At 37.7% G+C, this 16581-nt stretch overlaps 1 protein-coding gene across 3 annotated transcripts in view; it reads right to left on the bottom strand.

Moving 5' to 3' along the window:
- furin.L (furin, paired basic amino acid cleaving enzyme L homeolog) overlaps positions 1–16581 on the bottom strand; it is a 111575-nt gene that overhangs the window by 20586 nt on the left and 74408 nt on the right. For all 3 annotated transcript variants that reach the window (XR_005966350.1, XR_005966351.1, XM_041586821.1), the window contains exons 4-8: positions 14475–14570; positions 9929–10057; positions 9058–9134; positions 2168–2256; positions 485–657 (exon numbers count right to left, since the gene is read on the bottom strand). Coding sequence is in view for 1 of the 3 variants with exons in the window: in XM_041586821.1 (XP_041442755.1) it covers positions 485–657; positions 2168–2256; positions 9058–9134; positions 9929–10057; positions 14475–14570 (564 nt within the window). In the remaining 2 variants the exon portion in view is untranslated. The remainder of the gene's footprint in view (positions 1–484; positions 658–2167; positions 2257–9057; positions 9135–9928; positions 10058–14474; positions 14571–16581) is intronic.

Here is a 16581-nt window from a genome sequence, read left to right as displayed (position 1 = left end):
AAAAGTGAAAGTAATTAGCTGCCCCGCCTCTATGTCTAAGGCATAGAGGAGCGGCAGGCGATATATGATTGACAGCCGAGATTTTCAGACCTTTTTACAACAGGTCTGGATGTTTTAATAAGAAAAAAAGAACCTTGGTTTCATGTTTAATTTAAAAAGGACATTTATTATACAGTTATGTCTGCGTGATGGGTCCCCTTTAAGAGACTGCTGAAATGGTTTATCAGCTGTATCAGTATGACCAAGCTGCAATTGAGAACCCTAACAGGCTATTAACTTCCAAAATAGCACCAGGGAAATTCAGGCTTCGTAATTATTACACATTTATCAAAAGGAAAATATTACAAATTGACTTGTTTTTTTTTAACCTTTTCTATTGCTCTAAAGATGCACCATATTGCACAGATGCACAGTATTGTTGGTTTTGTCAAAAAAAAAACTTTTGAACTTCTATTTCCTCCCAGAAGAATCTCTCTTATCTCACCTGTGTAACTCCTCTATAAAAAGCCTCTTCGGCCAACTTTGCTGGCCCATCCACAGTTTTTCCATCATCTTCTGGTCCCCAGCTGGCACTATAGATGTGGATGTGGTTAGGATTGAGTCCTAAGGACCTTGCTTCCACGGCATCAGTAACTTCTCCGTCCAGCATTCGCACTCCTGAAAAAAAGAAAAGAATTGTACAAAGCAGCTTAATAGTACTCCCAATAGTCAAAGTCTACAAAGTCTACTAAACCCTGAAATCTTTCCCGGGTGCTGGTAAATAAGGTAAATAAATTAACATAGTACCACACTCAACGGGAATACTTCAAGATTTATTAAAATAATGAAAAATATATATTATATGTGTCACAAATTGTCTGGAAAGCAGAGGGACTTCAAAAAGAAGTATGCAATGAACCAAGGTAAGGCAGGGTGATTTGTCTAAATTGGGAAACTGGGCAGCAAATTCAAAAATGAGGTTCAATGTTGATAAATGCAAGGTTATGCACTTTGGCAACTAATATAAATGCAAGTTATACACTAAATGGCAATGTTGGGAGTTTCCTTAAAATAAGAAAGATCTAGTCTTTTTTTGTAGATAACACATTGTATAATTCTGGGCAGTTCTGGCATTAACTCAAGGGATGAAAACATAATTATGCCTCTTTATAGGTCCCTAGTAAGGCCTCATCTGGAGTATGCAGTGCAGTTTTGGACTCCAGTCCTTAAGAGGGATATAAATGAGCTGGAGAGAGTGCAGAGATGTGCAACTAAATTGGTTAGAGGGACGGAAGACTTAAATTATGAGGGTAGACTGTCAAGGTTGAGGTTGTTTTCTCTGGAAAAAAAGGCACTTGCAAGGGGACACGATTACACTTTACAAGTACATTAGAGGACATTATAGACAAATGGCAGGGGACCCATAAAGTGGATCACCGTACCAGAGGCCACCCCTTTAGACTAGAAGAAAAGAAGAAAAGAACTTTCATTTGAAGCAACGTAGGGGGTTCTTCAAAGTCAGGACAGTGAGGTTGTGGAATGCACTGCCGGGTGATGTTGTGATGGCTGATTCAGTTAATGCCTTTAAGAATGGCTTGGATGATTTCTTGGACAGACGTATTATCAACGGCTATTGTGATACTAAGCTCTATAGTTAGTATAGGTATGGGTATATATAATTTATGTGAAGATATGGAGGGGTGTGTGTATGGATGCTGGGTTTTCATTTGGAGGGGTTGAACTTGATGGACTTTGTCTTTTTTCAACCTGATTTAACTATGTAACTCCACTACTACTTTGGTTAAAGTATTTCTGATGATTCAGCTTCAATGTTTATCAACCTTTCTTCATGAGTTCAACTGAACACTTAATTTTCCAAAGTCGCCCGTAGTTGCCTCACGAGGAAACTTCGGAAAACCGAAGCAATCCGAGTGCCATCTCGCCGGCGGGTAGGCAGTTCGGGGTGATTAGTCGCCCGAAGTAGAAGCGATTTATCGCTGGGCGAATAATGTGAAATAACAGTGTGCGTCTCTGCCCTTATGAGTGGTTTAGAACACTACAGAAAGACTATGAGGGGTGATAAACAATGTGCGACAGCCAATATGAAAACAATGGAGGCAAACTACAAACTGATATAGTATACAAGGTAAGTATATTTAGCTACTGAATAACATTAATACTTTCTTACCTCCAATATTTGCATTATATGCTATTCCAACACCACAGATGTCATTATTTGCCACTGCTGCCACCTCTCCTGCACAGCGAGTACCATGCCTTTAATCAGAAAGAAAAAAACATTGAATATATCTGACTCACAGCCACCATTTCTGCATGGTAATACTTAAACAAGATCTGCTCAAGGGACACCAAATATGCACTACAAAGTTCCTTTTAATGCTTTATGGATAAAACTACGTGATATGCAACTTGCAAAGTCATCTTTCCTCAGGTGCCATGATTCTCCAAGAAAACATTAAGCTTAAAAAAAATCAAAGAAAAAAAAAGAAAATCCAAGCATGGTCTGCCATCTGCCTGAAGATAAACACCCCTCTGAAGCAAGGAATAGGTTTAACATGTAAAAGATCTGTTTTGTTTGCCTTGAAATACATCTTATATGGAAAATGTAATCAACACAATCTGTGTAGCTGTCGCCAATTACACTAGTTACAAGGGAACATTGCTGCTTTAGTCTAGACAAGAGATATGTATGAGTTACGCAGTTTATCCAAACCAAGAGCAGCGGTGGTGCTGAAGCAGTGTAACTAGCTATTTACTCGTTTACAGGCACTCCTTCAAACCCATAAAATATTGCCGTACCAATGTAAGCGTGAACAGACCGGAGAATTCCTGGATACGAATGAAACGGGGCTTTGTGCAGACAGAACATTAATCTTGTGTGTCTGCAGCATCACGCAGTAGAGACAAGACCCACATCTCTGCAAGTCAAACAGGAGAACGGCAGGAACTTTGGCAGGAACTCGGCTGGCATTCGGAGTGCTGCCAGTGATCTTAACCATTTGTTTGCACACCACCGCCATCTGTTCGTGTCCAGGATATGCTCTACGAATGACCCCCAGGCGCCAGTTTGTTACTGAAAGCAATACTGGAATCTTATAAGGGAACAATAATTTGCCTGTGTTGTTTATTCCTACAACTTCACATTTATAGCTGGGAATAAAATATTCACATTTACCTGGCAGAGGCAGCTTTAAAAACAGATATGTTTGGTCAAAAAACTGAAGTAAATACATGGACTAGTGTGGATTCCTATGGTACCAATTTGCACTTTGCCCATGCAAGTATTTGTGACTTAGGCGGAAACATGCAACAATTACTTGAATCCTCTGCTTGACTGCAACATAGAAAATGTATTTTTTAGATTGGGAGCTACTTTAAAACTCAAATGCAATACAGGGACTGGACCCGTTATCTAGAATGACCGCAACCTGGGGTTTTCTGTATAACAGATCTTTCTATATTTTGGATCTTCATACCTTAAGTCAGGGATCTCCAACCTTTTCTACCTGTGAGCAACATTCAGATGTAAAAGGAGTTGGGAAGCAACACAAGCATGAAAAATGTTCCTGGAGGAACCAAATAAGTGCTGTGATTGCTCATTTAGTAGCTTTAATGAAGACTGGCAGTCTACAGGGGCCTATGTTTGGCAATACACCTAGTTTTTATACAACCATAACTTGCCTCTAAGCCTGAAATTTAAAAAGAAGCACCTGCTTTGAGACCACTAAGAGCAACATCCAAGGGGTTGGGGAGCAACATGTTGCTCACAAGCTACTAGTTGGGGACCACTGCCTTAAGTCTACTAGAAAGTCATGCAAACATTAAGTAAGTCCAATAAGCTGCTTTTGCTCCCAATAAGGATTAATAATATCTTAATTTGGATCAAATACAATGTACTATATTATTGTAACAGAGAAAAAGGAAATTATTTATTTGGATAAAACAGAGTCTTTGAGAGACGGCCTTTTCGTAATTCTGGGCTTTCTGAATAACAGATTTCATACCTGTATATAAAGCGTGTGAAAAATTGGAAGCTCTCTAGCAGAAACAGCATGTTAGTAGTGAAAATTAATATACAGGAATTTAAGGCAACGTTTAAGGCAAAGCCTTGCACTTCAATGAAATTCCTTCACCAGCAACAGTCCAGTTAGAGCAGCTATGTGAGTAAAAGAGAATCACAAGACATCTCTATGCAGCAATTGCCGTAATAAGGCCTTATTAGCCAGAGCATGGCAGACAGCCGTGATGTGTACATTCATGTGGAACAGAAAAACATATTTTCTATCCGCAGCTCTTACACATGGATAGTTTTAAGCCTTTAGAATCCTTGCCGAGTCTTCGCTGGATAGAGACACCAATGTGCTGGCAAAGGTTAAACAGATGAAGATGGACTATAAAACCCAATGTACAAACTTACTGTAACTAAAACTGAACTTCCCAACCTTCACTAAAGTTAATATGTGTAGATTTGCCAATACCCTTAGATTCTGTTTAAGAAATGGCAGCCAAACAGTGAGAGGAGTGATGACTATTTATTTAAAAGCGGGTCAAAATACGCAACATTTATCACCCGAGTCCTTTGTCCAATGTTCCTGTCACCTTTGACTCCATTTCCATTCCCTAATAGTAAAATGAAAACCATAGCTTTGGCCATCACTGTTAGATGTTCAGGTAACTGGACCTCCAGTTTTCTAATACCATCATCCCACCAACAGCCAAGGAAGACTGTGATGCTTTGCCTTCTTCTACAGACTTTTTTCAGCTTTCAAACGGGGGTCATTGACCCCATCTTAAAACAAATGTTCTGTAAAGCTACACATTTATCATTACTGCTGCGTTATATTACTGATCTTTCTAATCAAGCCCTCTTCTATTCACATTCTAGGCTCTTATTAAAATCAATGTACGGTTGCTAGGTGAATATGGACCCTTTACATTGGTTGTTCACCTTTCAGTTAACTTTTGATCTTTTGCCGGTCATGTTACTAACACTGCCAAACTTGTAAACTGTCCCCTCCTAAAAACACAATCACTGATTTAAAGGGTCAAATAATGTTCAAGACAAGTTGTGTTAGTGATAAGTCTCACTCTGTATATGTGGCTTTTGAAGTGACAAATGCTTCCATTGCTTGACAGAACATAAGAAGACAAGAGTTGGCTGCTTTCCAGCAGGCCATAGGAAATAATGCTCCTTTGGCAGAATCTATCATACTGTCAAACAGGATAGTGATTGGAAAGACATCACTTTCTAAAGAAATCCTAATCTAATGTTGTGCTAGTTCTTGTAAAAAGGGAAATTAATTCATAAATGGGTAGTAACCCTTTACAAAACTTTTTTCTTACACAACAAATCATGACTTTCTATTCCTATTTTATTTTTTAAATAATCTTCAAATGAATTTGTTTCATTCTCCACCTGTCATGTTTCTTAGGAGCTCGGAAAGCTTCAGATTCTACACTGCTGCAATTGAATACAAACAGCAGCTGAGACATGTATCAAATATTCTTATTTGATAATTCAAATTAATTCATAAAGGGGTAGTTACCCTTTACAAAACTTTTTTCTTACACAACAAATCATGACTTTCTATTCATATTTTATTTTTTGAATAATCTTCAAATGAATTTGTTCCAACCTCCACCTGTCATGTTTGTTAGGAGCTCAGAAAGCTTCAGATTCTACGCTGCTGCAATTGAATACAAACAGCAGCTGAGACATGTATCAAATATTAACTTAAGTGTTCAAGACATGTGCAGGGGCTAGTGCTGCTAGAAAAGCCAGACGCTGATTTGGCATTGCCAGCTAAACAAGCTTACATTTTAGAATAAAGTAGCAGTTAAAAAAGGTAGTTTTGCCATTTTGTGAAGGTAACTACCTCTTTAAAGTAGAACTAAACCCTAAAAAAAATTAACTAAAAATGCCATATTTTATATAATGACTTTATTGCACCATTCAGCATCCCAATTGCAGCAATGATCCAGGACTTCAAACTTGTCACAGGGGGTCACCATCTTGGAAAGTGTCTGCGACACTCACATACTCACATAGCAGCTGTTTAGAAGCTAAGCTTAGGGGTTGTCACAAATTATCAAGTAGAAAATTAGGTTGGCCTGTAATATAAGATGATGCTATAGGGCTGATTGTTGAATTCTGATGCTAGTTGTATTTGTTTCTCTACTGCCATGAAGTAATTATCTTGGGATCTACTGGGGCATCTTTGGAGCCACAGACTTTCTCTGTTAAAAGGACAGTGGTTGCCTTGGGCTGGTACAGAACTCCAAAACATAATGTACAACATTTATAGCCTACTTCTTTATTTAAGATTTAGTTCTCCTTTAAAGGGGACCTGTCACTCTAAGAAATATTTCCAAATCCTTTCTGAGCAAAATAAACTTTACATACACTATATAAATTATTTAAATGTTTTTTCCTGGTCTTGAAACTCACAATCACAGCAAGCAGGTGCCGTTTTGTGGACACTGTTTTGCATCACCCCAAAATCTTGTGTATGCACCAGAAAGGGGTACCAATGTCCATGCCCATGCAACTGCTACACAGTTATAGAGCATGTGAAGGGTGGAGAAATGCGAGAGGTGCCGCAACATCTAGAAAATGCTAAATGGAAAGTGAAAGTAATTGCGGGACAGTTCAGGTTTTTAAATACATTTATAACAGGCATGGATGTTTTCATTAAAACAAATAATTTGGGTTTCATGTTTATTTTGCAAATGACTTTTAAATATAAAAAAAGATATCTAATATCTGTGGATGACAGGTCCCCTTTAACACTAAAAGAACTGGTACAGGTATCCAGAATGCTCAAGACCTGGGGGGTTTTCTGATAATAGATCATTAAAAAGAATTGTTTTATTATTACAGAGAAAATGGACATTTTTACAATTTTGGATTATTTGGATAAAATAGAGCCTATGGGAGATGGCCTTTCCATTATTCAAAGCTTTCTGGATAACGGATCCACTTTGCATTAATTTGTGCAATAGCTTTGTGTTGTTCAACTACGTGGGGGCAAAAGACTGGGTGAACCCACAAACAATAACTATGCATGTCTGGGAAAAAATTGGATAGTTATAATGGCATACACTGTAGTTATAAACCACGACATCTAGTGATAAATTGTTTTCAGACATTAAATGAGCCTAACAAACCAATGGTTTTCAAACTTTTTGGTCTCAGTGACCATTTTTGAAGGCCAACATTTGCCCTGGCTCCCCATTTTAGCCAACAATGTTATACCTATGAAAACAATGGGAACATATAGTGCTCTGAATTCCCAGAGCAACAGCAACAGAGTTTGGGAATACAAAAAAAAAATAAATAAATAAAATCTCTTGCATACCAAAGTTTCAGAAGTTTTTTTTTAAAGGACAAATAAGGAAGGAGAATAGTTATGTTGTAAATAAAATCCTTTTGCATTGCATTTTGCGTGTGCAGTTTACTGACTGCTTAGAAATCAAGATGGATGCTTTGAAATGAGGTTAACAGCCACCAAGAGAAGCACAATTCTCTGTCGTCGTTAACAGACTGGCACAGCACAAACACCCAACGGTCATGAATAGATGATTCATTTCCTCCAAGTCAAAGCCGATATAATTGTAAGTGTCTCAAAGGAAAACAAGGTGAGAGGTGATTATAGACAAGAGAAAAATAAAGTGAGAACTGAGAGTTATGAATGTTACAGCTTGCCACTCTAAAATGTAAGCAGTACAAGCAGATTTCCAAGCCATAACATAACTCCAGAAGTAATAAAGATGGCAAATCAGGAGTGAATTAATAGCTCAAATTCAAGTTGCATATAGAATAGGTTTTTACTAGGTAACGGCAACGAAACGCAAATGGTGCTCACAGCTACTGAAGGCTCAGATGTGAGCCACAATCTTTCTGGTTCTATCTAAACAATAATTTCTGGTCATTTCAAACAAATGTAAGGATTTAAAGGTGTTGTTCATGTTTAAATGTACTTCTAGTATGAAGTGGACAGTGATATTAATTAAATATAAAAAATAAAAAGACCAACTGAAAATTCGTTAAGAATAAGCCATTCTATAACATACTAAAAGTTAACTGAAAGTCGAACCACCCCTTTTTACTAATACAAGAAATAATATTACACTTGAGGTGTGCAGCTTAAATAAACCCTTAGGCAAGATGTATGTAACAATTAGTTTGATTAAATTATTTGCAGCATCCATGGAATTTTCCTTCAGAAAGTAACTATATTTTTAATCCAGAATCAACCGATTAGATGCTGCACGTGTTGTGTGCGTTGCATGTACATATAGCTGCAGTCACTTATAGGGGAACTCCACAAAAACAGAGCTTTTTGAAAAGTAAACATAATTTCAAGCAACTTTGCAATATACATCAATTAAATTGCAGCCAGCTGTCCTTAGCCTGCATCCTCCAAACCCCACAATTTCCTGCACACGTGATTTCAATAAGGAACAGGACATCAGAGTGCATTGTGGGTGATGTAGTTCCTGCATGCTGTCTGTAAGCTGTGGAGAAGCTGTTACAATTTTTAACATCAGTGTTTTAGTCCCTCCTTCCTTGCTAGGATTTCAAATGATGCAGAAAGAGAAGAACTGTTAAATAGCTGGATTTCAGAAACCGTTAACTGTGATGGATATATTAGGGGTTTCTGTGTTAAGTGGGCCTCTTTATCAAATTGTGGTTTGGAAGCCGGAGTTCCCCTTTAAGGCCGATTGTCAATGAAAACAATACCCAGAGCTTTATAAAAAAAATAACACATTATACACAAAGTTTAGGTCTAATATTCTGGTTTTAGGAAGCCTTGAAGGTCTTTATTTGGTCCTGGATGCATAAAGAAGACACGTACACTTGCAGACTTCTTTAGTTATTTAAGACTAAACAACATATGCTTTACATAATTTTTTTTTAAATATAAATAGCTTTGTTTTTAAGACGTAACCTAAAAGATAAAATAATGTAAGGTCAATATATTAACAGCTAAGATGTACCTGGAAAGTCTGCATCAGTGGTGAACTATAAATAAAATATACAGTACCAGTGCCCACCTGTTATCATTCAGCTGAGTATATCTAGGCTGAGGATCTGGATCTTGGTCATTGACATCATAGCTAGCAGCCGGATCCTGAAAACAAACCATTGTACAATTAAGAGAAAAAACAAAAACCACACTGCAAAAAAGGGACTATCACCAGTTTAACTGACACCCACATTCATCTCACATCCCTTATCGCTTTTGCCCTGCTCATTTATATTTCTGCATACTGGCGTGAAAAGATCAAGATGTCTAACTGCATTCAGCTTTTTTTCAATCAACTTAATGGCTTCTTGCTAATAAATTTCAAGAGCACTGGAGCAAGTGCATCTCTAGAGTGGTGGAGATCGATAATCTATCCTTGTTTTTCCCCCCACAAAGCAGATGAATGTATACACATGCATTATCGAATTGCTCGTTAAATACACATGCAGAGAAAGTAAATTACACTAAAAAAAAGGCTCACAAAAAAGTCTATTTACTAGTGAAATCCATAGTAACCGTTAACAGCCATTTCTCAGAATACAAGAAGAGAAGGAAGAAACTCTTTTAGCTCATAGGCATTGGGATGTGTGCATGTAGTGCAAGGCGGCTATCCTAGGTGCTCCTAATAGCAAGGCACATTTTGGCTTTAACGATTTAGTTATACCATACCATTATACCATGCACCTAACACAAGTGCATCGGTCACCTCAGGCCATTGACATTCAAATGCAGTGAGTGAGACCGAAACAGGACATGAATTTGGCTGTTCAAATAACTACTCTGCATGTTTTAAACAAAGCCAAGCATTATTTATAGAAAACAAAATGGGACAAACATATTCCGTATGATACAAAATGGCAAGATCAGGCACATTCTTATTGGGCTGGTAATCAACTCACATAATTAGCTTGCAGATCTGGGTGGTTCTTTTCAATACCGTCATCAAGAATAGAGACCACAATGCCTTTGCCAGTAAAGCCTTGCTCCCAAGCCTCCTTCACATGCAGATCGTGTCGGTTTGTATCAAGCTGAAAAAGACATTGGCCTTTCAGAATACATCACGTATGGACTTTTTTTTTTTTTGAATAAAAAAACGGCACCATTGGCTTTTATAGACAAAATGTTTTCCCTATGATGTTATTAACTTATAAGCATCAGAATTACTGGGTGCAGAATGTAGAGAAGCTAAATTATCCGTAATTGGGAACACTGAAATAACATAATTAAGTGCACATTATACTGTAAAACTATTCACTGTAAAACACTCCTTTATAACACTTCCCCTTTATCCAAGCATAACGTGCATACAAATGTGTATCCCACCACCATCATCTCCATTATGCTCTCCGTAGCTGCCTTTATGTTGTAACACTGCAAAGCTTAGAGAAGGATATGCACTTCTGAAGTTAAGACACAGCAATGGATCTTGGTTCTAGGCGTTCAAGTCCCAATGTTGAAAAGGTGAATTATTTTTGATGAGGAATTTGCAAAAAATAAAGTTTTTCTGTTCTTTCCCCGTTAACATAATAAATTTAAAGGTCTGATTGGCTGGTATGGGTTACTAGAGGAGGGCAAATATTGCTAGAGTTTCTGTTCTGACAACGACTAAACTTCCTGGGTATAAAGAGGAGTAAAAGTATTTTAGTACATATTCACCTTTTGCATTGATGATGTGAAAGGAATAAGGGGAGCTGGAAAAATTGAAACTGTAGTCATGGAATAATCTTCCCTTAAACATTAGGGGGGGGGGAGCAAGCACTAGAGTGCCAACAGACATAAAATTGTGACCATTAGGGCAACATATACACTTGCGTACAGCAGCACAAAGGAGCCTTGTACTGTCTTGAGCAGGTGTAAGAACAGGTTTCCCAGAGCTCTTTGCGCACACAGGTGATACCTCTTGCACCTTAGCAATGGTGGGCACACATGGATGGCCCATTCATCATTCCTTACATGGTGACACACAAATTCAGTGTCACGTACAAATCATTATGCTTATTTCAAGAGGTTTAAAATTTCTGCTCTTGACAGTAGTGGATGCACAAAGTACGAGCAGGACATATTGTGTGCAAAAATATGGCACTTTGTGACTGTCGTTTGCACTTAGCATCTTGCTCCCTCTAATAAATGAGCCCTTATGTTCAAAATAACCGAGATACTCTAACGTCTGCCATGTTGCACTCGATTGAAGTCAGCTGCCAAAAGGGGCACTTCATGCTAAAGAGCTCCAGAGAGCTGTGTATCATAAAAGAAACTCATTACTTCAATCATTCTTACTTTTCCTGGAGGAAAGAGATGTAATAGCTATTAGCTGGGTGAAATGATCTCTCCTGCGTACAGAAAGATCATATTTTAAACCCTCAGCTGATGAACGGAGGAATCACTTACGTTAAGTTAATAGTACTTTTAATATAAATGCATTCTCTGATCTGAACTGAAGCTGCAGAACAAGCAATTCTAATCTGCATGGCTCAAGTTATGAGGTGTGAACAGGAACAAAAGATGGACACGTTTTACCATTTCCTGATATCAGTGGAAGATGCCATTGAAAAGTAACTAAATATGTTCTGATCTTGATAAGGAGCTCTAATATTGAGCAATAAAACCACTGACACTGGAGGACCCAACTATAAACCTCACATGTTCTAATGTACTACACTTACACACGAATAACACGCCATTTTTGGGAATATTTAGGAAAAATTTAAAGGAAAAGTATATTGCCCTTGTTCAACACGAGTCCATGTTTTTGCTAAACAGGAAAACTAAAGCTACTCCATGTTTGGTCCTTGGGAGGTAGTTAATTAGTTTCCCTGCTTGGCTTGTTTAGCTCAAGGTTTTTCGTACACAAAAGCAAAAGCTATGTTTAGCACAAACCTTATTAATTGAACGGATGTTGAACAAGGGACTAATGCCACAGGGAAAAACCTTTCATATAATATGGATTTATTCCATCCCTCATTGCACTCTAAAGATGTTGCCCTGTCTTGGCTTTGTCTTACCCATGTTTTGTCACTTTGGGTTGGCTGCAATCCCAGATCACTATAGGCAAAACCCATTGGTTGCTAGAGTACAACCAATACATAAAAACATTTGGGAGGAGGATAAAAAAAAATGTTGATGTAAAAGCAATGTTCCCTCCAATAGCCTTTGGGCTGTGTGTGTGTGTTAAAATTATCATCTGTTTGCCCTCATACAAAAATATGCTCATGTTAAAAACTGTATACAGAAGTGGATGGTTCATCACAAATTATTGTTATTATTATTGTATGCAATAGCCTCAAAAGTAGTGTGTGTATGTGAACGAGCACACTGCTTAGAAGTAACGTTGCCGGAAAGTTAAGAGAACAATGCATATTCCTTCTAGATGGATTGTTCCTGCCTTTGGCACCTGTGGACTCATTGAAAGTGAAGATGCCTCCAGTTCCTTTGGTACTATGATGACTTGATACTGTAAGTGTACATATGTCCAATGAATTGTAAGTGTAATTTTAACATGTTTTTACACTATAGCCAAAGGCACACTGCAATTTCTGAGAAAAGATAGATGAGCTGTTGTTTGCTCGGTTTTGTGTGTGCACATAGGTGGATGTCTGTACAGATATATGAAATGATGCATTTTTGCACTGAAATACACTAGCCGATGCAGTGCCTGTCAGTGTACACATAATATGAAGTGGAAGCCTTTTCTGCTCCTGTGCTGTGTGCTCCATCTACCCAGGAAAGTTTTACTACATTAGGAGAGAGTGCTTGCTTCTGTTTATATTTACAGAAAGACTTTTTAATGTGTTTATATATCCACTCACATACACTCAGTGAAACAGACTGGGAAAGCCCACAGTGTATTGCACACTCAACTATCTTTCAAAGCTTTGCAACATATGAAAAAACTGTATATATACATCAAATCTAAGGTGGCGTAACTGCTGGGGACTAAAGAATTAGCGGCCTCTTCTTGGGAAACTCCGCACACACCAGTAACAGTATGATGATTTTTTTTTTTATATATTACCCATTGTAAATTGTTTTGCATGCATGTTTGCAAGTCCTTTAACCTAATTTAACCTGACGTCTCTGCTAGCCAGATGTTTTCTATTCTCCAAGGATTGCTTACAGTGTTGGCATACTAATCACCAAGGATAAAGCAGAAAGGCTGATTTCATTTTAATGGGAAAAAAAAAAGTGCGCCAAATGGCTTTCCTGTCTCAGAGGGATAAGCATATTTTCTCATAAGCAATAATTTTGGCAGAACAAGTGCAAAGTCAGTAGTTCTGAGACTTTTCTACAAGCCACAAGATGCCCACTGAGTGTTTAGCTCAACCTTTGTGAGTTATACTTTTTTATACATTTTTCTCTTCAACTGTGTTGGTCAGCTCATATAACTGAACTGAAGGCATGTCTTAGGAACAATGCAGCAAGGGAAACAATGCCTTAGCTAGAGTATCCTGTACAGCCCATATCCACAGACTCATCTTACTTACACACACAAGTGTGGAATTAGTATTGACAGAATCTTGACTTTATCTGGGATATCTTTATAAACCTTACAAGCTCAATTTTGGCAATGTTATGAAAATAACAGGAATTAAGAAGCCAGTTTAAATATTATAAGAATTATAGTAATCATTTTAACTGTGTATTTTGTGTTTGTTTCCAGTATTTCCAGAAGCACCATGTAAAATAAAACCACACATGTGGAGGCCTATTTATCAAAGGTTGGATTTTAGAGGTTTTCAAGGTTTTAGAAAAAGTACAAACGGTACAAGTTTTTCGAGTTTTTCGGACATTTCCTAGCAAATAAAATAAATAAAAATTGCAGAGGTTCAAATTTATTTAAAATCTTCCAATAGGATCAGCGCAGCTCCTATAGGACCTTGACAACTTTAACCTGACGTTAACTGGAGTTTTGTATTAATGGTTTTTGTGGTTTTTAAACTTAAATCTCAATTTTAGAGCTTTATTTAAAAAAAAAAAAAAAAAAAAATAGGAAAACTAAAAAATGTTATAGATTTATGGGAAAGAAAAATGAATTTGATTGTTAGTAAAAGGGCCCCAGAGAGAGAGAGAGAGAGAGAGAGAGAGAGAGAGAGAGAGAGAGAGAGAGAGAGAGAGAGAGAGAGAGAGAGAGAGAGAGAGAGAGAGAGAGAGAGAGAGAGGAGAGAGAGAGAGAGAGAGAGAGAGAGAGAGAGAGAGAGAGAGAGAGAGAGAGAGAGAGAGAGAGAGAGAGAGAGAGAGAGAGAGAGACACAATCTACAATTACTATATTCATGCTTTATGAAACCAATTATGACATTATTGAGAGTTCTAGAGAATGCAGTAGAAGAGATGTGATTAAGAGATTTCTGCATGTTCATTAGAATATGTAATGTGAAATACATTTGCACCTTAAAGAGTCTCTGCAGAAATACAGAATTGGTCTTTGCATTTCAAGGGTCAGTTACTCACCAGGTACCACTGCTGCATAAATTTGGGATCTGTTGGATCTATAAAAATATCTCTCTTTTTTCTTTTTTTTGCCACTTGCTGCTCCAACCAGTGCACCTGATATTGAGAAAGACACATATAATGAAACAGCTATATAAACCTTACATGTGTAAGAAGGGTTAAGTCTAAAAGCAAAAGTGATGCAGTACTGAACAAATTGGTATAGTCATCTATATACACAGATTTCCTTTTTAGGAGTGTGGGAATTCTAGCTACCCAATAACAGGAATAGGAGTCATTAACATCTCAGGTAAATCAATAATCTTGAAAAGGTCAACTTTTCATTTCTAACATATACGTCATTGTAACCTGGAAAGGTCATCATGAAAAAATACAACACCGGACAGATATGAGAAGTTAAAAGTACCCTAATAAATAATTCCAAATTCTTTTGGAATGTGTTAGGTTAGCAAAATAAACTTTGCTAACACTATATAAATTATTTAAATCTTATTTTCTTCAGTCTTGGAATACATAATCACAGCGAGCAGGTAGGAGCCATTTTGTGAACCTTGTTATTGCGGCAATTTTTGCATCATCCCAAAATCTTGTTTAAGGACCAGAATGGGGAACCTGATGTCCATGCCTATTACAGGATACACAATTAGGACGAAGACACACAGAGCTACTAGTAGTTAAGATCTAAATAAATAAAATGGGTATTTCTTGGCATTTTCTAAGCCACAACATGTAGCTGCTACATGTAGCTGCTACTAGTATGATCTGTTTTGTAGCCATGACAAGTTGCTGCTACAAGTAGCTGCTGCTAGTATTGTCTGTTTTGTAACCAAAACAAGTAGCTTCTACTAGTATCTCTGTGTGTGTAGATCGTGAGGAGGAAGGGGCAATGTTAGGCAGAGACACATGGTCAGATTCGGGGAGATTAGTCACCCGGAAATACAGAATTGGTCTTTGCATCTCGTAATCTTGCAAAGCCAATTATCACATTTGTCGCCAGGCGACTAATCTCCCCGAATATGACCGCATCTCTGCCCTTATGGGGAACTAAGCAGAAGACAAGCTACTGTAAAAGTGGGTATATTTATCCTAAAAAAATAAAGGTAATCGCTTCTCTCATGCCAAAGGAATGTAATCGACCAGTGTGCAGATAAAATTCAATGCTGTGTAAAGGCTGCATAAAGGGGTCCATTTAAATGAAGGAAACTACAATGAAAGAGAGAAATGATTACACTAAAACTATCGGACTCTAACTATTGAAACTAGATACAGACTCCCACCAGACGCAAGGAAAGGTCAACTGCCTTAAATCTTAAATGCTATTTACCATTTTCTGCCTTGCTGGCTGGAGGGAATTTAGATAGTTTTGATCAGGAGTGAGCTGAACTTCTGTGGCAGAGCTATTAAATAGATACTGACACCAGAACTTAAACTCCTTTTTACAAATCATAATATTGCCTTTGAAAGCTACTTATAACTTTGCCATAAAGTATTTACACAATGCTTTTACATTACCGGTCTGATGCCCAGGTTCCTGTATGAGGGGGCTGCCATATTTGTGCAGCAGGTGCCCGTTAGCATTAGAAACTTTAGGAAACTTCAGGCGACTTCAGAAAACGCAGCGCCGCCTGTGCTTTAGCGCAGGCGACTTTTCATTATATCAAATGGGATAAAAGTTTTTTAGTGTCAGTACCACTTTAAGCTTTTGATCAATATGTAACTAGCAGCTTATAATTGTATCCCTTTAAAATAGTTCTTCACACATTTCTAAACATTTCTGGGGGAAAAGCAACTGTTTGCTGGTGTAAGTATACTTCCTTCCTTCTCAATGAATTGCAGTTCTGTAGTGCCGCAGATTCCTTAGAACAACTTCTCTTTCACAAAACCTCAACTGTTGCAAATAACCAAGTTTACACTCTATTTCACAAGGCTCAGTAAGTTTACTAATCCTTGATACAATTTGTGCACAATACCAGGGCTGTGGAGTCGGTACATAAATCCTTTGACTCCGACTTATCTTATTGTACTGCTGACGCCTCTGTTTTTAAAGGAACAATAACACCAAAAACTGAAAATGTAACAAAGTAATTAACATATAGGGGAAGATTTA

Source organism: Xenopus laevis, chromosome 3L (assembly GCF_017654675.1).
Source record: "Xenopus laevis strain J_2021 chromosome 3L, Xenopus_laevis_v10.1, whole genome shotgun sequence".
Taxonomy (NCBI): Eukaryota; Metazoa; Chordata; class Amphibia; order Anura; family Pipidae; genus Xenopus; species Xenopus laevis.
Note: the sequence above shows the minus strand (reverse complement) of the source record. Positions and strands in the feature narration are given on the sequence as shown.